Source organism: Antechinus flavipes, chromosome 5, assembly GCF_016432865.1.
Source record: "Antechinus flavipes isolate AdamAnt ecotype Samford, QLD, Australia chromosome 5, AdamAnt_v2, whole genome shotgun sequence".
Lineage (NCBI taxonomy): Eukaryota > Metazoa > Chordata > Mammalia > Dasyuromorphia > Dasyuridae > Antechinus > Antechinus flavipes.
Window position 1 is genome coordinate 20,373,512 of NC_067402.1, and position 26,492 is coordinate 20,400,003.

General features: G+C 42.8%; 1 protein-coding gene across 4 annotated transcripts in view; it reads left to right on the forward strand.

The window, feature by feature from the left end:
• TCAIM (T cell activation inhibitor, mitochondrial) overlaps positions 1 to 26,089 on the forward strand; it is a 37,439-nt gene extending 11,350 nt beyond the window's left edge. For all 4 annotated transcript variants that reach the window (XM_051963151.1, XM_051963153.1, XM_051963152.1 and 1 more), the window contains 8 exons: positions 1,520 to 1,673; positions 3,708 to 3,960; positions 17,256 to 17,378; positions 21,759 to 21,856; positions 22,099 to 22,190; positions 23,092 to 23,324; positions 23,528 to 23,659; positions 24,268 to 26,089. In XM_051963151.1, coding sequence (XP_051819111.1) covers positions 1,520 to 1,673; positions 3,708 to 3,960; positions 17,256 to 17,378; positions 21,759 to 21,856; positions 22,099 to 22,190; positions 23,092 to 23,324; positions 23,528 to 23,659; positions 24,268 to 24,493 — 1,311 coding nt within the window. In that variant the 3' untranslated portion in view covers positions 24,494 to 26,089. The remainder of the gene's footprint in view (positions 1 to 1,519; positions 1,674 to 3,707; positions 3,961 to 17,255; positions 17,379 to 21,758; positions 21,857 to 22,098; positions 22,191 to 23,091; positions 23,325 to 23,527; positions 23,660 to 24,267) is intronic.
• Positions 26,090 to 26,492: the final 403 nt, after the last annotated feature.

Genomic DNA, 26,492 nt, shown 5'->3' on the forward strand with positions numbered 1-26,492 from the left:
GCCACCAGAGATTGTCCTGGACCTCCCCTGTCCAATATACAAAGCTCTCAGTCACCTCTGCAGACATCCTGCCTGTGACTTCCCTCCATTTACACTGCAGTCTGGCCCTATGGACCTTTTGGATGTTCTGTACACAAGAAATTTCATCTCCTTCTTTGTAGTTTGGTCCCTGGAGGGCTCTCCTTCTTCCCCTCTGCCTTTCTGATCTCTGAACTTGCTTTTGATCTCCACAGCTGCTACTGCCATTCCTCCCCAAATTACATTATATTCATTTTGTGTGTACTCTGCAAATAATGAAATGTGTACATGTTGCCTCCCCCAGTCGAATGGAGTTCTTTGAGGACTAAGGACTATTCCACTTTTGTCTCTGTACCCCCAGCTCGCCTGGCACATAGGAGTTGCATAATACACGCTTGCCGATTGACTGAGGATCATTGAGAGTGACTGACTGTGAAAGAGCAAATTTGTTTCTTCTAAAACTCTGTTGAAAATTTAAACTGTCATTAGATAAAGAAAAAATACAATTCCCAGTTAAAAATAAATCAGTGCCAATGCTTTGAGTGTGGTTTTTGACACTGTTATTTTAAAACAAATCATGGTTAATTGATTGACAAATTTATTACCCATAGCTCAACTCTCTGATGTGACAATAGATAATGGTCTGTATTTGTTCTCTTGGAAATGTTTTACTATTTTATAATTAGATCATGCACACAGCAAGAAACTTGGAACCCGTAAGTGAGTGACTCCCCCACCAGCCTCATGCCCTAACCCATGCTTGCTTTTTTAAATGGACTTGAGGTCTTGATGACATCTTCTCTAAAGAGATTTTCCACCCTCCCAGGATCTTTATATGTTCACTCTTAGACTGAGCCAAGGGAAGCAGCATATGCATCAAGCTCCCCAGTTGAAATCTTCTCCCCCATCCTCCCAAGGCCTTTTCCAAGGAAAGGAATACAGCGAGCCAGACCCAGACTGATTGCCTTGTTTGTCTTTAAGAGAATAAAGCATCTCAGATTGCTGCCAATCTCTTTAGAACTCAGAATCTGGACTTGCCCTTGATGCATATATGACTTACATGTGTATTATTAGAAGTGCTAGCCTTGGTTTGACTTCATCCTTTATGTACTTTGAGCTGGACTCACTGACTGCCTAACATGTAGAAGGAAAGGTCCATCAAGTCCAGCACCTTGGACAGCAGATATTGGACTGCCCAGTAAAAGAGAACCACATACACCCAGTGTATTTCCAGTCTGTGCCTCTGCCACAGCTATGCTGTCAGTCCCAGAAGTCAGAGAGTTGCAGTGAAATGCAAAGAAACACATGAAAAGAGGAAAAGTCAGTCGTTTTAATAAACCCCTCAATTCACTTTCAGATTTTAGTACCTTATTACATAGATAGTAAATTTTTTAAAATTATCTAAAGCCTATCTAACAAAGCATTATCTAATGTTGACAAATAGCAGTCTCCTATCGTTTCACATCATTGTATATGTGACTATTTTTTTTTTGTCCCCCAGGAAATCAACGAAAATTCTCTTAAGAAATTAAGTGCCTACTTGGAAAACCTCCAGAAACCGGGCTTCAAATCTTTGAAACCAACTCAGCTTACTTTTTATGTGAGAGAAACTGAGCAGACATCCTCGGATGGCCACGAATCATTGAATGTTCTAGGTGCCTTGTCTGTTTGTACGATGCTTCCGACACGGTTCACCCTCCTTGTACAGAGTAGTCATAAATGTGTGGGAAGAAATCTTTGAAAAGAGGCTCTGTCCTGGGAAGCCCAATGGCCATTAACCTTGGAATCCCCAGAGCAGGATTCTCTGTCAACTTTAGAGATGGCCATCTGTCTAGAATATGAAAGATTAAACCACATGCTTCAAAGGTTTTGAAGTTAGAATGCAGGACAGTTTTTCTTTTATATCTTAGATGCTTGATGTCAATCATTCTGATGTTTAAGAATGGCTTGGGGAATATGAACAGAGAATTTGAATTGTGCTTTGCTACTGTGACCAGGCTAGAAAAAAAAGAGGGGTGTGATCGGATTGATGGCTGCTCTTGCCGTGGCCTTGGCCCAGCCCAGCTAGGTCAGGGTCACCACAGAGGAAATGTAATCATCTTTAAAAGAACCCTGATTTTTGCCCATCATCAACTGCATATAGCAGGTTTCTCTTAAGAAAAGTGCTGTGTAAATTGAAGGAGAGTGACATCAGTTTATTTTGAATTTTTAATAGTTTTGTTATTATATTCCAAAGCCCAATTCTTCTCTTTCAGGCAGAATTCACATAACTATGCATATGGAGGCATGGGAAGGGGATAACACAGGTTTTCTAAGAGGTTGTAGGCTGATTTCTCTAGTTCCTCCACATTCTCCTTTCCAGGGCCATTGTCCTGGTGTCCTCAGCACCTCTTTCCTCTCCTCAAAATCTTCAAGATAAAAACCATCAAAGTCATAGAAAGGGAACCTCATGCCTTTGACTGGACTCAACCCATCTTCTCTTGAATATTTCTTTTTGTTTTTGTTTTGCAAGGCAATTGGGATTAAGTGACTTGCCTAGGATCACATAGCTAGTAAGTGTTAAATGTCTAAGTTTGGATTTGAACTCCAGTCCTCCTGACTTCAGGATCGGTGCTCTGTCCACTGCACTATCCAGCTGCCCTATTCTCATGGATATTTCAAGGAATCTTTAAGACCTTCCACTCTAACTGATAGGGGTCACCAAGTTCCAGAGAAAGTTAAAATCGGATTTAATAATGGGGAATAGAAAGTCTCAGGATAGCATTGATACCAAATGTAATTTTCAGAAGTTAATGGAACAAAGCAGCTCTAAAGTAGAGGGAAGAATAACATTTTATGTGCCTTAATTATGTCCCTTTGATTCCCAAACCATATCCTGCAATTTGTTTTACCATTGAGGATTGGAGTGATGCATGCATTTTTGTATAGACATATTCTAGAAAATAAGCTTCTTATTAATCATTTAATAACTTCAGATTTAAATCAATGACTGGCTCAAGAAGATGATGACTAATCATGTCTTCAGATTCAAAAATCAGATGATCAATCAGACATAGAAACAGCAGGCCCTGGCCCTGTGGGAAAGCAAGTATGAGGTCAGAGGAAATGTTGTCCCACCACACAAAGAAAACTTAGGTTCCCATGCTAGGTATGCACCAAAATGATTTCTCTGAAATTCTTTCTAAAAGAGATAGGCTGGCTTTTGTTCTTCAGACTGCCAGGATTCATGGCCCCTGAGAAGGTCTTCTGTGCATTCTTACTCATAGGACAATTTTCCTGTGACTGGGGCTATGGAGACTGACCCCAAACTTGATCCCCTGACTTGGGGTTGGTAACCCTTAATTTCTAAGGTCCATATTCTAGATTGCTGCCCTTTAGCTATAAAGGATTTACCGACTCTCAATTTTGCATAGCAATGATGAAACTAAAAGAGAGGTTGAGGGCAGTACAGAGGCAAGTATATTGAGAGTAGAGGGGTGAAAGGTTTTGTTTTTTCACTAATATTTTGCCATTAAAAATAATTTTAAAGTAATTAAGGATAATTTTTCATTACACACTTAGATCTTATGAACTGAATAGAACATATATTTTCATTTGAATATGTTTTGAATGGGAAAGATTACCTTTTTAAAGCAAAGGTGATATTAAACTGAACCCAAAATTAATTGTCATGGGATTCCATTTTTTAGGGTTCCGAGCCGTCACTTTGACTTTGCATAGCAGAGATCTCCTGAGCACCGTCTTAAATATTCTCAACTCCTGTAGCTTATCGACTAAGCACATCCGAAGTTTGAGTCCTAATGTGGCTTCCGAAGCCCCCAAGGGGGCAAAAAGGACATTTGACAGACCTATTAAATGGGACAAGACTTACTACTCCTTTACTGGATTCAAGGACCCTGAAGAAGAACTGGAAAAGGTTCAAAGAATGGAAACTTCTCTCATGTATGTAAATGCTTTTACTTAATTAAGCTGCCACTGTAGCACATAGCTCAAAATCTTTTTTTAATAGAAAACTACTAAAAATAGTCTCAAACTAATTTCTTCATCCAGTAACACTATTTTTGAAATGATGTATAATTCAGAGCCTCATCAGTCTCCGTCTTTCATAACTTTACTCTTCATCAAATTTCAAGAATCATTTAGGGAATATTTCTTGAACATTAATTATTTTTGGAAATTGACTTCACTTGGGTCTTTTGAAAAACTTATGTTTATAAGACACATGACATATCTACCAGAAGGCTAGCAGTTAAACAACAACAAAAAAGTTTAGTATTACAACCTTTTTTATTGTTATTTGACAGTTTTGATAAGTCAAATTAAAGTGGTTTTTTTCCACACAGTTCTGATAACATCAAATACATGACAAGGTAAGAATTTCTTTTCCAAGAGAGTTTCTTAAAAATTTCTAGGGAAAGATTCTGCCAACTTTTAGAAATCTGCCTCTTCAATGAAAGAAAAAAATAATACCAGTTTTCACCTTGGCAGTCTTTAAGTTGACTATTGCTGGAATAAATTGTTTTTGGAACTGATCAGTGGCACACAATCAAAAACATCACTCTTGATATCCAGTGTAAAGAGATTCCCTGTAATATTATTTGGCATCCATGTTCTAACAGAAATACTGACGGCAATACTTTACAACCCACCAACAGATCAACTGCTTTTCAGAATCTTTTTGCTCATCTGTTCTTCACAGATCCCAGCTGACCAAGAGTAAGACTGAATCAAGAAGGGGACAAGAATATTAAAGAGGAGGGGAGGAGAGAATAAGGGAGGACACATGAGCATTTATTAAGCACTTACTATTTGCCAGGAGCTGTAGTAAGCACTTTAAAGATATTCTCTCACTTTATTCATCCAACAAAACTGGAAGGTGTATATTATCTCCATCTCATAGTTGAAGAAACCGAGGCTGGCCAAGATTAAGAGGCTTGGCCAAAGTCACGTAGCTAGGAAGTCTCAGAGACTGGATTGGAATCCAGATGTTCCTAATTCTGTCTTCTGTGTTTCCTAGACTTCTGACCATTGTGCCTTTTGGATTAGATTCATAAAGATGTAAATGCACAGGCCTGGCTGCCATGAAATTCCCTGGTTCCTCATGATGTTGGCCATAATTGCACAATTTTCTGCTGCAGACAAAATTATTCTAAGACTTTTGGGGAAGATGTGGGTACTGATGTGAATTTAATGATGGTCAGGGAGTTAACTGGCAGTCAACAGAGCTACAGAGAAGAAGGGTGGAAAAAAGGCATGGCTGGAGGTGCAGGGCCAGGGTTCATGAGATAGGGATGGGAACCATTTCTCACATGAGAGAATGCAAGACCTCCCATGGGTATCCATGAGACTCTGATGTTGAGCTCAAAGGCCCATAGGTCAGGAGGAATGAGTCGGTCTAAAATGTAGAGCAGATTTTCTGATGGACACTGACCCAAGGTGAGCTGCCCAACAAGAACATTGTTGGACAACATCAGGAGTCTGCCATTTTGACCCAGAGTAAATGAGAACTCAGTGACCCCAAGCACAAAGGCTGAGAAGGAAACATCAGCATTATTTAATCCGGCGTGTCATGGACTCGGCTGCCTGCATGATACTCTTCTGAAGTTTATTTTTCCCTAAGATTTCTTACCTTGTACTAGAAATTTTACACAGAATGGCTAACCAAGCAGGCAGCAGTGTCTTGAGGGTGATGATCTTCCCGAGATGGAGGTCTGCAGAGGCTGGCAGCGGCCACGGCACAGAATAGCAACAAGCTTCTTCAGTAACAGTTTCTTCGTAAAGTTTTTATTTGCTAAAAAAAAATTTCCCACGGATAGCAGGAAATGCGGGATGTCCCAAAAGTCCTTGGGTGATTTTAAAAGCTCAGGCTGCTCTGAGACTTTGAGGACACTCCGTGACTCGACGCTAGAAGGTTTTGCATGTTTCTGCTTGTCTACCTAGACGCCTCATTTCTACAAAGGTTCCTCTCCTATTTCAAACATGAGCTAATTCTTGAGAACAATCATATCGTTTGGAAGGTTAAAGATGGCACCCCCTTCCCCAACACGTGACCCTGCACCTCATCTCTGCCCGCCACAGGAATGCCAGGCCTGGCCTTGTTAAAGAGAGTTTCCTCTGGGAGAGCTGCCTTACTGTCAGACAGTATCTGCTCCAGGAAGCCATCTGCTAATTCAATCGATCACAAACTTGACACCTGAACCTTTGCTAATTATTACACATTAACCAATTTCCAGGCAGCTCCCAAGCAGATACTTGGATTGTGAAGAAGGATTGGCCATTTCATTCTTTGGGGCAGGTGGTCTCATTCCCAGAGGTGGGGCAGCAGTGAGACAGTCCCTGCCATCAAGGGGAAAGGAGAGGCCATCTGGGCACATCTTGGCGGGGTAACAAGGCCATGAGGAGGTTGTTTTCAGATGGGGGGGGGGAGGGAACCCCCAAAGAAGCCTTGGCTTCAGCCTTGAAAAGACGAGGAGCAGGAGTTCTGTCCTTGAGGCAAAGGTCCTGAGGTGGGACATGGAGTATCATGTGGGAGGAAGGCTGGTCTCCATGGGCCCAGATGGTCTCTGCTTTATCCCTTTGTATTAAGGACTGTTGGAACCTGTTGGCCCGCCCTCTGATGCAAGACCAGAAAGGCCTCCTGGCCCAAAGTGTGGACAATTTGAGGCTTTTTAAGGAGAAAATGACTCCTTTTTCACTCTTTGTGATCACTTCCCCCTTTGGTTTGGCCTAAATTATGGTTGAGATTTGGGGGCTAATGCACCACTTATTTTCTCTCTGGCAGAAAGGGGTTGGGGGGGAGGGGTCTGATGGCAGCTCCGAAGGGTCTCTTGTGTTTGATGGAAGGCAGCATTTTAAAGTTCCTTCTGTGTGTGAGATGGACAGATTAGAAAGTGGGAGTGTCTGAAAAGCCAGATCTCCCCGGAGGGTGAGAAAAGGCATAAATACAAATAACTATGCAAGAGAGGCTCAGAGGTAAAGGACAAAGATCAGGCTTAAAATAAGGTCAGAGGGTAACCCTGAGCAAACAAGAGATAAGGATGAACGAGTGCTGGAGCCAAGACAGCGTGTTGTACAGCTCTTTGGGAAGTTTACAACTTCATTTACAGTGCCCTTTTTACAGTGCAGGCCCCTTTGAGGGGGGTTAATTCTGTTGGTCACATAGTAGGATGTAACACTTTAACTGGGTAATCAATTCTCAGGGAATTTTGGTTGAGGTAGGAAGAAAGCAGAGGCTTGTGGCCAAGTAAGGTATGGGAGACAAGCAGAAAACCACATTGGGCTGGGGACGCTGAGAGCCAGCCAGGGCAAAGGAGAAGAGACAGAGGAAGTGCGTGGTCACCGGCCGTGGATGTCGGCTTGTGTGCTGCTGTAACACTTGCCTGATGTTGCCGGTGCCCAATTGAGTGATCGGGGGTGAGCTTGGAAGGCTGTGAAGTCCAGCATCTCAGTCCCAGGCCAGTAGCTCTCTGCAGCCCTCGCCCTTCTGTGCCAATAGAAGGGAGAGAAAAAGGGAAGGGAGCAGGAGTAGAGAGAAGTATCTGTGAGGGTTGCCTGTCCTTCCATGTCTTTGTGGCCACAGTATGGATGGGCTTTCTTCTCTGAAGGTCTAAGACTTTTCTTCCCCCTCCCAGAAAGCTGAGTGTACAGTGTACAATGGATGGGATCAATGATGCAGTTCAGCTCCTTGGCTGGTAATCCAGTGCTGTGTGCCAGGCAGGCACCATGTGCCAGTGGAGCCCCATGCCAATGGTACCCACTCAGGGCAATACTTGGAAACAAAACCCTGAAACTCCCAAGGAAGGTCTGTCCTTTTCCTCAGGGTGGGGGCGCTATTTCCAAAAGGGCACATTCTGTTCTCTTCTTAGCTATGTAGTGAGAAGCACAGTTCCATTTTCCATTTAGAGTTTGAGCAAATACTCAGCTAATTTAATCATGATGCTTAAGGTAAAATGCTGCACCTCTGCCACAGTAACAGCTTCTTCCAAAGAGTGTTTGGCTATAGGACATAACACATTTCCTTGTGCCCAGACACTAGCAGTGTGACCTGGACAAGTCACCTCATCCTATTTTCTCATCTGTCAAATGAGCTAGAAAAGGAAATGGCCACCCACCTCAGGATCTTTGCCAAGAAACCTCTCATGGAGAGTGGAACGTGATGGAAGAATAATTAATCGGCTACCACCAAGCCAGAAGTGACCACTGTAGTGTGGGTGGTGAGGAATGACTGGCATTGGTTATTCTCCTTGTGCATGGTCTGAGGTTTAGGAGTCTCACATTTCTATCTTTTTAGCTTCATGTAGCTTGGTTCTGACCACCCGTCTTCTCCATACTGGAGAGTAAACAGGATTCCTGCTGATGTTTTATTAGCTAAGAGCTAATGAATCTTCAACTTGGTTGGATGTTGCCATTCTTCCATTTCCCAGACTTTCGGCATCTAATCAACTGGCCTTACTCGGTCAGATAAATTAAGGGAGGAGTCAGTTCACTCTCCCAGCAGGCACTGGGCCATGATGGGCATTTTCATTTTTTAAAATACCAATAGTGGTAGGAATAGGAGGATGCTGTTCATATAGTTTATGCTCAAAAAGTAAATTGTTGTATTTAGACCCCCCCAAAAAAATGCTTCCTATCTGTCATAACATAGATGATAAAAGTTAATGTTTATGTTTAGATTTTTTTCTCAATTTAAATGCCACTGTGCTTTGCACATAATAGTGTTCAAAATGAATTTGAATTTGTTGTTTCTTAGAAGCCTTTCTTCTTGCTCCTGAAAGAATATTTGAAGTCATTGCTTGGACACCTGGAAAAAGGTTTTTGAGAGCTCACAAGTCATTCAACTCAGGCCTGAAAGGAAAAGGGAAGGGGGCTGCTCCTAGAGGACCAGAGGGTCTCTTTGTGTGTTCCCATGGGATGCATGGGCAGTGTTTTTAGGCTGGGAGAATGCCAAAGGATCATTGATGAGATGAAGAGACCACAAGTGCTACTCTGAAGTCATCAGAGGGAGCTAATGAACTGACGGGAGACACCCAGCTGGGAAGCTTCGGAGGCCAAATGGAGATGGAGGGCTCATGATCAGTGCTAAAAGTCTGGTGAGGGTCCATATGTATGACTGGGGGAGGGATGGCCTACACCTGGAAGTGATATTGTCAAGAACTCCTGGTGGGGAAACTACAAATCAGCAGGTAATCAATCCAGAGTCGGGTGAGAGAGGAGCTGCAGAGCCTCCAGGGTATGTGTAGGAGGCAGGACTCCTGACTAAGCTTCTCTGATTCCAGAGCAGGCTCTGCAGCCTCTCCTTAACAATGTAATGCCTGATTTGGGACCACAGACTAAAATATTTGGGCCTGGAATGAAGTCTACTTAATGAGAAACAATAAAAATTTATTTGCCCACTTTTCACAATTTTGATCAAAAAACTTCAAGAAAATTGCCCACACTCTGCATCCCCGCTGGCTACAATGTAGGAAGAAGAGCAGAAAAGACAACGTTTTCGGGAGAGAATGTACTAAGTAAAGCTCATTTACTGAAGAGGGTGACCTTGTAGTCATCACCTTAGCAGGACCGGCCCAGAGCCACACTGACACTCTGAAGACATCGACTTTGGAGACAGCTCCGTGCCTTTTTGTGTCCTTGAGGCACCTGAAGGGAAAGTCTGGAGGTAGCAGCTGCCAGGAACATCCAACCACTGAGAGGGTCAGCCCAGGGACCCAACCCCACCTGGAATTGTTGGCCACTTCCTTCACCGATTCATTTTACAGATGAGGAAATTGAGATTGACAGGGTCGAGTGACTGGCCCAGGGTCAGTCTGACCCAAGCCAGAATTAACTCAGGAAGAAGTCTTCCAACTTGTCCTAATGTTCTCTCTACCACAGTGCCACCCAGCTGCCCCAGTCCTGGGCATTGTGGCCCAACAACTGCTTCTCTATCCACGGTTCCTGAAAACCCAGAAAATAAATTCTTGATATAAACCAAATCCTTCATACTATTGATGGTCAATATTGAACATGACTGCAGTTTGGCGGAGGAAATAGCTTTCCTGTCTGCTTTGCTGCTGCGCTTTGGCCTCCCCTTATGATTTCTATAGTCTTCCCATTAGAGCTTCTGGAGCCAGGGTTCTGTTCCCCGTCTTGTTATCCACATCCCCAGTGCACTCAGCATAGGGTTTTATACATACAGAGGATTGAATAAATTATTTTTCATTCATTCAATTCGTAAAAGGGAACGTGATGGTGTAGCAGTGTATATATGGAGGAGCTATCCTGAGGAATCCCAGAATTCACAGGGAGATGCATGGGGAGCAATTGGAGCAAGATCCAGGAGTGGGAAAAGCCACGTGAAAGTGTGGTACTTTAGCTCATATACTGCAGACTGAACAGAAGGAGGAAGTCAATGAGGAGCTCAAAAAATAATATAAACATGATAGAGAGGCATGATGTGTGAAAAGGGACATCAACTTCTCAGGAGGTTTATCTTCTGTAAAAATAAACTGAATACACAGATGAATAAATACAAGAAGAGGAAGGAAGAGAACCCCATGCCCTGAGATGAAGGAAGAGGGGATTCGCAAAAGTCACCTTCAAATTGAGCCTTGAATCAAGGAACGAGAGGGATCATGTTCCAGGCGCAGGACCCCTTAGCAGGCACAAAGCAGTGAATAGATCAGTGGGTCTAGAAGGAAGAGGATGGAAAGATCAAAAGTGAGAATGAAGCAGTGATGGCAGAGCAGGTCGGCAGAACCAAATTATGAATGGTCTTTGGTGCCAGGTTCAGAAGTCTGTAGCTTCTCTTTGGCCATAAGAGAATGGTAGAGACCAGTCATGGAAATAGGCAGCTGACTGAGGCTGGATACACAAGCGTGGTACTATCCTAAAAGAATTGGGATAATACTTACTGCTCAGGAGAAACTGAGGCTGGTGATCTGTTCTGTTTGGGGCATTTAGAACATGAAGATTAAATTAGATAATGTCCATAAAACACTTTGCACAGTGCTTAGCACACAGCAGGTGCTATGTAACTACTCATTGCCTTTTCTTCCTCTTAAGGAGAAGCTTGCTGGAGCTGGGGTTGGAGCTAGGGCTGGCTTAAAGCCAGTGAATGCTCACCAAACAGCAGCCCAGGCCTGGGTCAGCCCTCAAGTGCCTAGGCAGAGGTGAAAGCTGAAGAGAAGGAATCTGGTGGGTCAGTGACCACTACATGGATAAAGTGCTTAAAACCCCTCATGTGAAAGACTCATCACTTACTCTTTAGGCCTCTGGAACTTGTATGCCTTCAGTCTCTACCCAGAAACCTGGGGTGTCCACCTGCTAGATGACCAGTGCTGAATCATGGGCAGAAATGCTGCCCAAAAGACACCCTGACCTGAGAAATAAGTTGGTGGTGGCCAAGCAGGGAGTCTGGCAATCTCCCACCATTCAGTGTTCTCCCAGAATGTTTTGGTAGGGGAAGCTGGTTCCGTCATTACGGGGCGGTCATTGTCAGTGTTTGCTGTGAGACTGGGTGTCAGTAATGCCCTCCCTACTTTGCTGTCCAAATAGCAGGGCCTTGTGCCTGTACTTCAGCCCTGTGGCCCCTGGGCCTCTGTTGCTGCCCAGGCCAGTGGCCCCCGCTGTAGGACACTCCAGGATCTTGATCAGCTCATGTGTGGGGTCTCTCCTCTAGTAAAGATGGCAGTCCAACCCATTCCTCCATCCTTCTCCTTTCCCTCTGCCCAGGAATCCTGGCAATGGACGGTGCTCTGGAGCATCAAGGATGCATTTCTAAAGTCGAACTTTCCTCTGCCTGCTGTGGAAGAGAACTTTCAGCTCTTTTGCGACTTTTTGCACATTCTTGGGTATCTCTATGCAGTCCAGATTTTGTATGCAAGTTCTAGTCCAACTTTAGCGTTTCCCTCGGCCTTCTCTGCACTCGCTGTGCTCCCCTGTCCAAACCTGTCCATTATCATTTGACTTGGCAATGTGGCACGTGGGAGAGGGTCGGCTTCCAGTTCTGTCTCCTACCCTTACTGGCTGTGGACCATGAATGCCCTGGGCAGTATGGCAGCTGGAGGGGGTTCCCAACAGATCTGAGAGGAGGAAACACCATCAAAGACTTAATGTGACAGGTCCCTGGGGTGCTGGGGGAAGAAGCTGGCCCTTCAGATACCTCCCATCCTTGGAAAATGCAACACAGAAAAAAAATGCCCTTTAATAAAAAGGCATAAAAATATATAGCCAAATATACGAGAGTATAAATGCATATGTGGGGATTTTGTGCTTACAAAAATTTAGGCAAGAATTCAAATATTTTATATGCTGAATTTTAAGAACATTTGCCCACTTAAAAAATTAGTTGTTCGGCTTTTGTTTTCTTAATTTTGAGGGGTTGTTTAAAGAATAAATGGAATCTTTGTCTCTGAGTTCACCTTTACCTCTTACTTCCCTCCCAATTAGAAAGTTGTTCCACAGTTTATAAGGAATTATTTGTGGGTTTTCTTACTGCATGTGTGTTATCATTTGTGGCTTGATGATTTCTGAGATCCTTGGCATCAATAGCTGGCTGGGAATGACTCTTGGCTGAATTGTAATTTAGTTTCAGGTTTTTGATTGGAAAATTGATCAAATATTGAATTAAAACCTGTTCAGCCTTTCCATCAATTATGAAATTGGAAGTTTGGTGATCCTTAAACAGTTGTGATCAGCATAGAGAAAAAAAAAAGTCTAAATGATGACTTTGTAAGCTTTTTTCCTTCTAAGGAAGGCCTTCTGCCAGCAATTTGAGGGTAGGTTTTGTGAATCCTCAAGCTACTCTGGTATAGAAATCATGAATCATCATGGCCTAAAGGCGACTTGACATCCTGAGGAACTTTAGAGGAGCATGGACTGGAGAAGGATAATGAGGTTAATGAGGAGCTTCTAGGTCTCGGGAGGGGTGATGAGACTGGAATCCTTGCTGTGCATTTGTGACAGCTCAAGACAAATTAAGGAAGGCATTCCTCTACTGGCTGCACCATCCAGCCTTCAGCCTTATATGCTTCTAACATGTTGGTTTGTGTACTTTGTGCCCAGCACAAACGAGTCAAAATTGAAAATAAGTTAAACAGTGCACAGCCAGATAAGGTGGAGAGCTGGACCAAGAGAAAGTCAGCAGCCCAGATACCCGAGTGAAGGTTCACTTCTCTCTGGAAGTCACATGGCCCATCAGCATTGTGGCATGGACATATTTTCAGAAGAAGAGTTTCTTAGCAAAGGTTTTTTTTTCCTCCAAACTTCTTAAGCTGTGACGGCCATTCTTTTCACAAAAGTGATTATTTTACCTAGGGACGTTGAACTACAATAGTCTGCATTGACCAGAGAGGAGAATGCAAACCCATGGGAGTATCTGAAGCACAATAGGAAAGACTTTGCAGGAAATTTGGAAAGTGCTAAAAACGCAAATGATAATGTGGAAAGATAGGAGTCTGTTGATCTTTTTTTTTTTTTATTTTAAACAAATGGTAATCTTAATAGAAATTTGAATGATTTAACTGAGACTGCTTTTAACGCTACAATCACACATGTCTTTTAATAATTAAGAGTTTACAACTCTGAGGTACCACCTCTCACCTATCAGATTGACTAATATGACAAGAAAGAAAATTGGTAAATGTTGGTTGGAGATGTGACAAAACTAGGACATTAATGCATTGTTGGTGGAGTTATAAACTAATCTAACCATTTTGGGAAGCAATTTGGAGCCATGACCAGAGACTGGAAAACTATACATGCCCTTTGATACAGAAATGCCACTGTTGGGACAAAATAGTCAATAACTATAGCAATCTAATGTTTGACAAACCCAAAGACCCCATCTTTTGGGATAAAAATTCACTATTTGATAAAAACTACAGGGAAAATTGGAAACTAGTATGGCAGAAACTAGGCATTGACCCACACTTAACACTGTATACTAAAATAAAGTCAAAATGGATTCATGATCTAGGCATAAAGAATGATATTATAAATAAATTAGAAGAACATAGCATAGTTTACCTCTCAGACCTGTGGAGGAGGAAGGAATTTGTGACCAAAGAAGAACTAGAGATCATTATTGATCACAAAGTAGATAATTTTGATTATATTAAGTTAAAACAAAACTAATGCAGACAAGATTAGAAGGGAAGCAATAAACATTTTTACAGTCAAAAGTTCTGATAAAGGCCTCATTTCCAAAATATATAGAGAATTGACTCAAAATTTATAAGAAATCAAGCCATTCTCCAATTGATAAATGGTCAAAGGATATGAACAGACAATTCTCAGATGAAGAAATTGAAACTATTTCTAGCCATATGAAAATGTGCTCCAAATCATTATTAATCAGAGAAATACAAATTAAGACAACTCTGAGATACCACTACACACCTGTCAGATTGGCTAGGATGACAGGGAAAGGTAATGTGAAATGTTGGAGGGGTGTGGGAAAACAGGGACACTGATACATTGTTGGTGGAATTGTGAACACATCCAGCCATTCTGGAGAGCAATTTGGAACTATGCTCAAAAAAGATATCAAACTGTGCATATCCTTTGATCCAGCAGTGTTTCTACTGGGCTTATACCCCAAAGAGATACTAAAGAAGGGAAAGGGACCTGTATGTGCCAAAATGTTTGTGGCAATCCTGTCTGTAGTAGCTAGAAGCTGGAAAATGAATGGATGCCCATCATTTGAAGAATGGTTGTGTAAACTGGTATATGAATGTTATGGAATATTATTGTTCTGTAAGAAATGACCAGCAGGATGAATACAGAGAGGACTGGCGAGACTTATGAACTGATGCTAAGTGAAATGAGCAGAACCAGGAGATCATTATATACCTCAACAATGATACTGTATGAGGATGTATTCTGATGGAAGTGGATTTCTTCGATAAAGATACCTAACTCAGTTTCACTTGATCAAGGCTGGACAGAAGCAGCTACACCCAAAGAAAGAACACTGGGAAATAAATATAAACTGCTTAGATTTTTGTTTTTCTTCCCGGGTTATTTATACCTTCTGAATCGAATTCTCCCTGTGCAACAAGAAAACTGTTCAGTTCTGCACACATATATTGTATCTGGGATATACTATAGCCTATTTAACATGTATAGTACTGCTTGCCATCTCGGGGAGGGGGTGGAGGGAGAGAGGGGAAAAATCAGAACATAAGTGAGTGCAAGGGATAATGTAAAAAATTACCCTGGCTTGGGTTCTGTCAATAAAAAGTTATTTAAAAAAAAAAAAAAGTTTTTGTACAAACAAAACTAATGCAGACAAGATTAGAAGGGAAGCGATAAACTGGGAAAACATTTTTACCATCAAAGATTCTGATAAAGGCCTCATTTCCAAAATATATAAAGAATTGGCTCAAAATTTATAAGAAATCAAGCCATTCTCCAATTGATAAATGGTCAAAGGATATGAACAGACAATTTTCAGATGAAGAAATTGAAACTATTTCTAGTCATATAAAAAGGTGTTCCAAATCATTGTTGATCAGAGAAATAGAAATTAAGACAACTCTGAGATACCACTATACCTCTCAGACTGGCTAAGATGACAGGAAAAGATAATGCTGAATGTTGGAGGGAATGTGGGAAAACAGGGACACTGATATATTGTTGGTGGAATTGTGAACATATCCAGCTATTCTGGAGAGCAATTTGGAACTATGCTCAAAAAGATATCAAACTGTGCATATCCTTTGATCTAGCAGTGTTTCTACTGGGCTTATACCCCAAAGAGATACTGAAGAAGGAAAAGCGACCTATATGTGCCAAAATGTTTGTGGCAGCCCTGTTTGTAGTGGCTAGAAGCTGGAAACTGAGTGGATGCCCATCAATTGGAGAATGGCTGAATAAGTTATGGAACATGAATGTTATGGAATATTACTGTTCTGTAAGAAACGATCAACAGGATGATTTCAGAAAAGCCTGGAAAGGCTTACATGAACTGAGTGAAATGAGCAGAAACAGAAGATTATACACTTCAGCAACAATATTTTATAATGATCAATTCTGATGGACGTGGCTTTCTTCAACAATGAGATGTTCCAAACCAGTTTCAATTGTTCAGTAATGAAGAGAATCAGCTACACCCAGAGAGAACTATGGGAAATTAGTGTGGACCACAACATAGCATTTACACTCTTTCTGTTACTGTTTGCTTGCATTTTTGTTTTCCTTCTCATGTTTTTTTTTTACCTTCTTTCTAGATCTGATCTTTCTTGAGCAGCAAGATAACTGCTTGTATACTTATATTGTATTTAACATATACTTTAACATATTTAACATGTATTGGACTACCTGCTATCTAGGGGAAAGATGGGGGAAAGGAGGGGAAAAGTTGGAACAGAAGGTTTTGCAGGGTCAGTGCTGAAACATTACCCATGCATATGTTTTGTAAATAAAAAGCTATAATAAAAAGGTAACCTAAAAAAATAAAATAAATAAATTCAGGGGGAAAAAAGGAAATACCACTGTTGAAAGGGGGGAGAGTGGGAGGGAAGGGGGGAGAGAGAGAAAGAGTGCGAGCACGCGCAGGAGGAAGGGAGAGATCAAAAAAAGTGAAATGGACCTATTTGTACAAAAATATAACACATCTTTTTGTGGTAGTTAAAAATTAGAAATTAGGGGATACCTGCTAATTAGGGACAGAACTGAACAAGTTTTGGTATATGATTATGATGGAATATTATTATGCTATAAGAAGTGACAGGCAGGGTGATTTCAGAAAAAAAATCTGGAAAGACTTACATGAACTGATGCATAGTGAAGTGAGCAGAACCAGGAGGTCATTATATACAACAACAGCGATCTTGTTCTATGAAGATCTGTGAATGACTTCTATTGTTAGCAGTACGATGATCCAAGCAATCCCAAAAGCCTCATGGTGAAACAGCATGTCCCCTTCAGAGAAAGAACTGATGTTGTCTAATTACAGACTGAAACATGCCATTCACCTTTCTCTCCCATTGTTTTGTTGTTCTAGTCTTCTTGTAGAAAATGACTCGTGGAAATGTTTTACATAATTGCATGTGGATGATCTATTATAAGTAAGCCATCTAATATGTGGAAGAGGGATAGTTTAAACTCAAAACTTTAGAAATAAAGTTAGAAATCATTTTAACATGTAATTGGGGGGGAATAAAACATCTTTTAAAATAATAGGAGTTTTAATTTTGCGTTCTGTGGGAGTAAATGGGCAATTCCAATGGTTACTTCTCTCTTTTTCTTTCTAGGTCCTGGTTAAATAGTAATGAAAAAAGTGCCATTAAAAAGCTGACCAATAGTTTGCCACTGAGAGAGGAACTAAACCGTTTAAAAGAAGAACTGTCTCGTCAACTCCTGCTCGCAGATATCAGGTAATGCTGCAGAGATCAAACTGAGCATGTGCTGCCCCCTCACCTGGCTTTCTTCCTTTTCATAGTTAATATCATTCTATTTGTCTTCAAGGTCCTTCCACTTTATTTCACCAGAAATAGCTGGACACGTGCATAGATAGCATTGAAGTGTTTTCATCATTTTAGAGCTGGAGGAGGGACAGAAGGACTGTCTCTCAGCTTCCTTTTGTATATGCAGAAGTAGGAGTCCCAAGACCATCCAGGTGCTAAAGGTCTGGGTTCAAACTCAGCCCCTCTGACGCCAAGGCCATAACCATTAACCTCTAACCATTGGGGCATAAGTCCTCTCCATGGAGGGCAAATTACTGCATTCAGCACACTCAACATTCCTGTGTAACCAGGACCCAGGGGTATTATTGTCTCCATTTTATGGATTGGAAAAGAGGGGCTTAAAGAGGTGGCAAGACGTGCTCGGGTCCCCGGTAGGATTTGAACCCAAATCTCTTTCAACTCTTGCATGTTGTCTTCTGTAAAACTTGTGACCTGTCCCACAAGACTAAAGTTCTAGGCTTCCATAGCGGATTCCATCTTGTACTCAAGCACAAGTACTTGCTACCCAAGTAACGGAGCTCTTTAGCTCATTCCTGCATACAGGGTTTGCCTGGAAGCATCACTGTTTGACTCTACAACCAGAAGATGAAGGTCCTCAGCTCCCTTGCAAGCACCCGGCTGGCAGTGCACTGAATACAGGGAGAGCATTGGGTTGTCCAGTGCAGATGCCATAGCGAGGATAGTTCTTTTCCCCTCTCCACTATTGTTCCACTTCTCTGGGAACTTAGAAAGTCATAGGAAAAGGGGGCTCAGTAGCGTTTTAACCCATTCATTACATACTGAACAGGTTTTCTAGCCTTTTTACTGCCCCAGGATTGGAAGAAAGAATTCCCCCAATCCATATTTACTGCTCTCTCCTAGTTGGGTTCTGCCTTCTTGCAAAGTAGAAATATCCTGTCGTCACTGCCAACACATCCAGTGCACAGAACTCGTATGGTCCTGGAAAGACAGGGCCCAGGTTTACCACTCAACAGTCCGACTCTCTTACTTGCTTTGTTCAGCTCACATGCCCACTTGGACTAGAGACTCGGTGTGGTCCAGGACCTCCTTTACTGCTTTCCCTCTGCTTCTCCATTTCAGCCATCTCTGGGAGCAGTAGGTTCCCTGGGAAGCTCCAAGAATATTTGTCTCTGTCTCATAACCATTTGGGCCCAGACCATGATCTGAATGTAGCACCAGGAGGAAGAGAGGGAAAGAAGGAAGGAGGAAGAAAGGAAAGAAGGATATATGAAGCTCCTTTGTGATGCTTGTAAAGTTGTTCAGTCATCTCCAGCTCTTTATTACAGCCTGGGTCCATAGCATACTTCCCAAATCTGAGCTCCTGTTCATTCCTTCCATGACACTCTTTATCCACTTCATTCTCTGCCATCCTCTTTTCCTTTTGCCTTCAAACTTTACAAAGTCAGGATCTTTTCCAGTGAATCCTGTCTTCTCATATGTGCCAAAATATTTAAACTTTAGTTTCAGTGTTTAACTTTCTGAATTAATTTCTTTAAATATTGACTTGCTGTCTGAGGAACTTCCCAAAATCTCCAGCACTACTATTTAAAAGCATCAAATCTGTCACACTCAGCTCTCCTTCCAGTCCAACTCTCACAATCAGACATTACTACTGGAACAAACCAGAGTATTGACTATACAGACCTTTGTCGCCAAAGGTGATGTCTGCTTTTTAGTCTGCTGTCCAGATTGGCCATCGCTTTCCTTCCAAGGAGCAAGTCGCCATCTGCGGTGCCTAGGAATACAAAAATCCGACCCTGCTTCCCTCCTCCCTCTGAATCCTAAGACTGAAAGGGCCGAGATTTTGATATTAAGCTTCAGGCTACTTTTTACACTCTCCTCTTTCATCCTCTTCAAGAGGCTCCTTAAATCTTCATTTTCTGCCATCAGAGAGAAGCCTCATCTGCATATCTGAGACTGTTGATATTTCTCCCTTCATTCTGGCTTCTGATTCATTCCAGATGTACTTTGCTTGTAAGTTAAAGAAGATGATAATATGCAGCCTTATCACACTCCTTTTCCAATCTTAAACCAATCAGTTCTTCCGCATTCAGTTCTAATTGTTGCTTCTTGGCCAACAGATTTCTCAGGACGAAAATCTATACCCCCATTTCTTTGAGAACTTGCCACATTTTGTTATGATCTACACAGTCAAAGGCTTTGGTGTAGTCAATGAAGCAGAAGAAGTTTTTCTCCAAAACTCCTTTATTTTTTCCATAATCCTGCAAATATTGGCTTTTTGGTCTCTCATTCCTCTGCCTCTTTGAAAACCAATCTGTTCCTCTGATCTTTTTCAGTTCACATGTGGCTGAACCTCAGCTTGCAGCATCTTAAGCTGGTGTGTGAAGTGAGTGCAGGTGTTTGTTTGCTGGGATCACCTGAGTTTGGGAATTCTGAGAAGGAAGGAGGAAGCTAAGCCCAATACCAATATGGTGGATCCCTAGGAGAGGCCCCAGGCCAGGTTGGAAATGCAGCCAGCTAAGACGCCCATGCTCTCCACCAGCAGAATTAGGCCTCAGAGCAGTGGATGCTCTTCCACTGGGGAAAAAAAAATTTAGGGAGGCCTCATCCTTTAAAAAAAAAAAATCTTCCTTGGACATTACTGGGTTCCCCACAGTGGATTCAGGAAATCAGCCAAGTCTGTAACTTTCTCCTTGGTTGCTTTTTCAAAGGCTCTTGATAGTATTGATGTGGAGATAGTCCCATGGCATACATGCCTCCCAAGGGGGCTTTTGACAACTCTGGCAAGGAGTCGCCATCTGCGCGCCCCGACCCCCCAAATGTGCTGGTGATGTTCTCTCTGTGCCTTTTTGTGCAGATGGCAGAGGAGCTGGGGGATAGCTCACTGCTTTAGAGGTGTATCTGATAGGTATCCCAACTCTGAGGCGAGCTGGTCTTAGAGTCAGGAAAACCCAAGTTCAAATCCAGCCGACCTGAAAGCAATATTAGCTTGAGGAGAATAGCAGTTAATGACTTACTCATAATGACAATAAACTGGCCCAAGCCACCTATACAAATGAGAAAGTTGTTAACTCTTATTCTCCTATGACTTCTGGGGTGTAAGGAACTCCCAGTGAGAGCCTTCCCTTCACCCATGTACATGATGAATTCACCGTGATTTATGATTGGAGAGAATTGTCTGGAGAATGGAAGTTAAGTGGTTTATCTAGAGTTGCACCACCACTGTGTCAAACAGCTTGGGCCCAGGGCTTCCTGACTGTTGAAGAAGCTGTCTCTTTCCAATATTAAGTTACCAGCATTCAAGCAGAAAATAAATGCCAACCAAAGTGTTTTCTGAATGATTTTTGTCATTGGATAAGAGGATGGAAATAACATCACAATCTTTCATTATGGTTAAAAAGAACTAAGAATGTTATAAATGGACATTTAATTCAAGTCAAAATTTGTGAACATCAGATTTAATTTTCCCTCTAAATTTTGAAAAACATTTCAAATATTTTAAAAAGCCAGATCATTATACTAATCTCAACATAGAAAATCCTGGCATATGAAACCCCATACCTTTAAAATCATAAATAATGTCTCTGAAAGAAATACACAGTAAAAAAAAAAACAAAACAAAAAAGACCAGTTGTGGACCACAAACATACAGATTTGGGAAAAGTACAGCTTTTATTTGAACTAAAATAGCACATGGTTTACATGAAAATGATTTTCTGTACCAAAAACTCATTTCTATTAGCTAAAGGTTTTTTTTAATGATGTTTGCCAGGGATTTTTAGGAAAATGAAATGATTTTACTAAAAAAAAAAAAAAAAGGGTGGGGGGAATAATTGTTTTATTATAATTTTCGACAGAGAAGAGAATGGATCAGTGCAGGTCAGTTTGTGCTTTGCCACTTCTCACCCAAGATAGCTCCTGCCAAATGGCTTGCCCGAGACCATACAGCCAGTGTCTGTCACAGGCACAGTAAATCCAGGGGTGGCCAGCTCGAGGTTGGCGCTCTCGGTCCTGACAAAGCATGTCAGATTTTTAATACTTTTCTTCCTTGCTTTTAGATACCTCTATTACAAGCTTTAAAAATCCAATTTGCTTACTCATTCATGATCATTCAACCTAGCCACCTTCTCGATTCAGGAAATCAGCCAAGTCCGTGACTTTCTCCTTGGTTGTTTTCTCAAAGGCTCTTGACACTGTTGATGTGGAGATAGTCCTGTGGCACACATGCCTCCCAAGGGGCTCTTGGCAACTGGCAAGGCGTCATCATCTCCTGCACGCCCCGATCCCCCAAATGTGCCAGTGACATTCTCTCTGTGCCCTTTTGTGCAGGTGGCAGAGGAGCTGGGGGATAGCTCACCGCTGTAGCCAGCTGCACAGCCTGGCCCGCTTAGCCCAGCACAACCTGGAAGTCCTGCAGAATGTTAAAGGTGAGTCTGTGGGCGTCTCTTGCTCACGGTGGGTTGTGAGGGGGTAATGTTTGTGCCGACGTCTCTCATTCCTGGGGGCTCGTGTGGGCGTCTAACATCGTCTGCCAGTTTCTGCTTTTGTTCCCGGCCACAGGCCATGTAACATCCTCTTGCTGCCTGAGGTCACCGTGAGGGAGGGAGCACACCCAAGGACTCAGGGCGCAGCCTCGGGTGAGCTAAAGGGTTTCTGGTTTTGTCTTCAGGATGCACAATCGTGTTCACGGACCGCTCAGGCATGAGTGCCTCGGGCCACGTCATGCTCGGAACCATGGATGTTCATCATCACTGGACAAAAGTAAGGAAAACCCGAAAGCAAAAGGAGAGCACTGCCCTTAAAACTATTAGAAACGACTGGCTTGCATCCACTACCCAAACTCCCTGATCAGGTTTGACATCTTCCAAATAGAAGACCAGGTATTAGAACTGAACCAGATGGCTCGAAGGACCTTCCTCATAAGAATCAGATTAGACTAGAAAACAGCAGAATGATTTATTTTCCCCAAAAAATCTGAGATGTGGTAAGTAATTATAGGTGGAAGTTAGGGTAGTTATAGGAGGAAGTTAGGGGGCGCCACAGTTCCCAGAGCATTAAATCTGGAATCAAGCTCCTCTTCCTGAGTTCAAATCCAGCTTCATACACTTCCTGGCTGTGTGACCCAGGACAAGTTTCTGCAGCCTGTCTGCCTTAGTTTCCTCATCTCTTAAATGAGGTAGAGAAGGAAAAGGCAAAACCCCTCCCATATCTCTGCCAAAAAAGCCCCAAATGGGGGGTCACAGACTTGACACCCCCAAAACACCCCAACCGCATCAAAGTAGTTGGGGGGGTCCCCTCTTTTTTTTTTTTTTTTTGGCAGTTGCTACTAGCGTTTTGACCATGACAGATTTTTCTCCTCATCACTTCCTTAGAGAAGATCAGTCAAAAAGATGAGGGTGTGAATCCAAATTCTCTTTCCTGTGACCTTCTCCCCATTTTCAGCCTCCTGAGCTAAAGCACATTTCAGCAAATCCTGATCCTTCAGGCGTGGGCCCATGAGCCCAGCACCGCCTCTCTGGGGCTCGGATCCAAAGGTCCTTGCGATGGCTACTGTCATGCACCGACTGCTAGCCAGCTTCCTGCATTCTGGTTTTATTTTATTGTTCTTACATATCTTGGTTGCCTCTGATGAAAAGTTCTCTTTCTCTTCTTTGGGCTATAGCTCTTTGAAAGGTTGCCCAGTTACTTTGCCCTGCAGAGGAAGCTGGTGCTTTTGGAGGACCGGATCAGCTACCTGCTGGGCGGCATCCAGGTGGTCTACCTGGAGGAGCTGCAGCCAGCCCTGACCATCGAGGAGTACTACGCTCTCCTCGACGGCTTCTGTTCCCGGCTTCTGAAGAGCCGGCTGCCTTTCCATCCTCGCAGTCTCCGCGGCCTGCAGATGATCCTGGACAGGTAAGCCTCGTGTTTCCTCAACTTGCGCTCCGGAAGGAAGAGCGTGCTGTGTCCCAATTGCTGGGGCAGCTGAGAGGCTGCGGGATCAGGACTCTCTTCGGGGGATGGTCCGGTGCCTGCTGGCCAGATGTGGCACAAGTGCCAGGGCCGCGCATGCGAGACAGGGCGTGTCTGAAAGGCCTTTGGTCTCCATTTCCCTGCAGTGACAGGTACGCTCCCAGCCTCCACGAGCTCGGCCACTTCAACATCCCAGCACTGTGTGACCCCGTGTCCCTCCAATGGTTCATTTTCACCAAAGCGGCCCAAGCCAGAGAAAACATGAAAAGGAAGGAGGAGTAAGTATTTGTCAGCTCTGCTCTGTACTGCCGGCAGCTGCTTGGTCATCCCCAAGGCCTGCGTGCTGAGCTCCTCCCCCCGCCACTGCTGCCTCTCAAGATTAGAGGGGGCTTCAGGCCTCCAGGGAGCCAGTCCTTAGGCCTTTGGAGGCCAACAAAGTCCAACCCCATCTCCGAGGTGAGACTGAGGGCCTCTGCCTGAGGCCCAAAGATGTTCTTTCCCAGATGGCCCCAGGACACGGGGGCCTCCACTTGCTCAGGCAGAACCAGCTAGATCCTCCAGAGCACAGCACCCTGTATACAGCTGGCACTTAACCAATGTTTATTTGAATGGAATCAAACTCTGTAATTTTTAAGTCTTCAAGTCAGTGGGTACATTATTGATCCTCTGACCTCTGGCACTTCCTTACTGTATTCCAAGCCGACCATTATGTGGCAGGGCCTGAGTTTGATTCCAGACCATGTGGCTTTTGCCAGATCACATGCTCTTGATGCCCTCTCCCAACCCCCAGGGACGGGCCTGTGATCTTCCCAAGTTATCCTCACTCACACTCTGTGGGGCTTCTTTACGTTCATAAGCTCTGAAAGCTTTCTCATTCCCGTCTCAGGTTAAAGATGATTGAAAATGAATTGATCCATGCTTCAATTAAGAAATTTTCCCTGAAAAAATTGTACAAGGAGCCCAGCGTTTCTAGTGCCCAGATGATCGACTGCCTGAAGCGACTCCTCGATCAGTCACTGCCGTATCTGCAGGGGATGCACGTCTGCGTTTCACATTTTTATTCTGTTATGCAAGATGGAGACCTGTGTATTCCTTGGAACTGGAAGCGTTGAGGAACCACCTCACGGGACAAAAAACCATGTGGTTTTTTTTGTAAGAAGTCACCGAGAAATAAATTTTCGACTTAACTTATTTAAATCTACATTTTGCTACAACAGTATTGTTATACCTCTTGCCGGAGGGTAACCCCTCATTGCTGCTTTGAAAGTAGAAGTTCTGGTACACTTGGTGAAGACTTTGTGTATTTCCAGTTCTCACCCCTCGCCTTCCATGGTTTCCAAAATGATAGATAAGTCTAACTTAGAGGTATTGGAATGAAAGAGGCCATTTATATTTTTAATAGTGGGCAAAAGACACTTTTAAACGAAGCAAGAATTCTACAAAAGAAACATTTCTATTTTTATATGCACGGCTGTTGGGGTCGGGGTAGGGCCCAAGAAAGGAACAGACACAGAATGAAGTAGAGAGAACCGAGTCTCCTTCCTGTAGGCACCTGGTCCAGTGCCCTGTATATAAGAGGCGCTTACTCAGTGCTTATTGAATTGAAGTGAAACTTCTCGCTTTTCTTTATTGTCAAACCTCATACCTACATGTTTTGTCACTAGAGGTGGACAGTTGGTATTAGCCAAAGAGGGTGATTCCTAGGAAGCAAAAATTAATTCTCCATTTTGATTTGGAAAGAGATTAGAATTATGAAAAGTTGTATATATAGACTATATGGTGTCCCTTTGATGTTTTTATAAGCTATTTGGGGCCAATATGTTTTCAATGGCATCATCTACTCTTGTTGCTGGAGAATCTGGTTTTTAGATAATTGCTCCCATAATTGAGGGTTTCCTGTCAGGATTTGACAGCACATGAGTCGAGGGGCTGACTTTTCCACATGGGAAATTGTTCTCAGGAAGACTCTGGCCATAGGCTACAGGAGGCTGTTGCCCAGAGCAGGGTTGAGGTCAGGGGTCACTTGAATCCTTCCCAACCCCCTTGGGTTCCTGCTGCCGTGTCCCTGAGGAGCCTGTGAAGGACCCAGGGCCTGCTCATCCTAGAGCTGAGTGTTCTGTTGAGGGCAACTTCATGGATTACACGGCTCCTGCCTGCCCAGAGTCTCCCCAGAACATTGACGGGGCCAACAACAGGGAGGTCAGGCAGTGGTCTGGTTCGGCTTCCCTGGGCACCGCAGGGTAGCATGGAAAGTGCCCATTTTCAGTGTGGGCTGTTAGACGTTGGAGGAGATTGGGGCAGATTTAATTTAATCTGAAACCTAGATTCAAAAATCATCTGATTCAATTCAAAAATGCAAACAAAAATTTAAAATTCTGGATTAAAAAAAACTGTTCATTTGAATTGTTATTAATGTTTGTAGATGCAAACATTATCCTTTTTACCTCTGCATAAATCTGCTACAAAAAAATATCTTCTGTCTTTTAGAATGAACGTCTGCTGCCTCGGAACATTTGACCAAACCTGCAAAGAACCCTAAAACTGCCATCTTATCAGTAATTTTTAAATGAAAAAAAAATAGAACTAGATTATCCCCTTTGTAAGATTAACTAAAATGTAATTTCCAGTAGTATGTTTTGAACTGGATTTTGCCTCTAAGAACTAATTAATTGTTACACAATAAAGATAATCTGTATTAATCATATAAATATCTTCCTTACTATTTTGTTATTAACAAACCGTTTTCTATTCATTGGGAAGAAAAGATGCTTTTATTAGACAAATGCCTCACCCATAAGTGATCTGCCCACCCGACAGGTAGTGAGTCGGCACTAAGCTAGTGACTGGAGTCTGCATGAACACATACGGGATAAAACGGAGGAGCTTTTCATTCCCCACTGGACTTCTCGGTGGGTGTCTGACTTTTCTGCCTCTCCTCCTCTCCCTTACTTTGTATTCACAGTGCAACAGAAAACAGTAATAATATGTGCGCTCAGGACCCATAACCTTTGAGTTACACACTATAAGTCTGTAATAAGTAAGTGATTATCCACACTTTACAGATGAAGAAACAGAGTCCGGAGGAAAGATGGCAATTTTTTTTTTTTAACA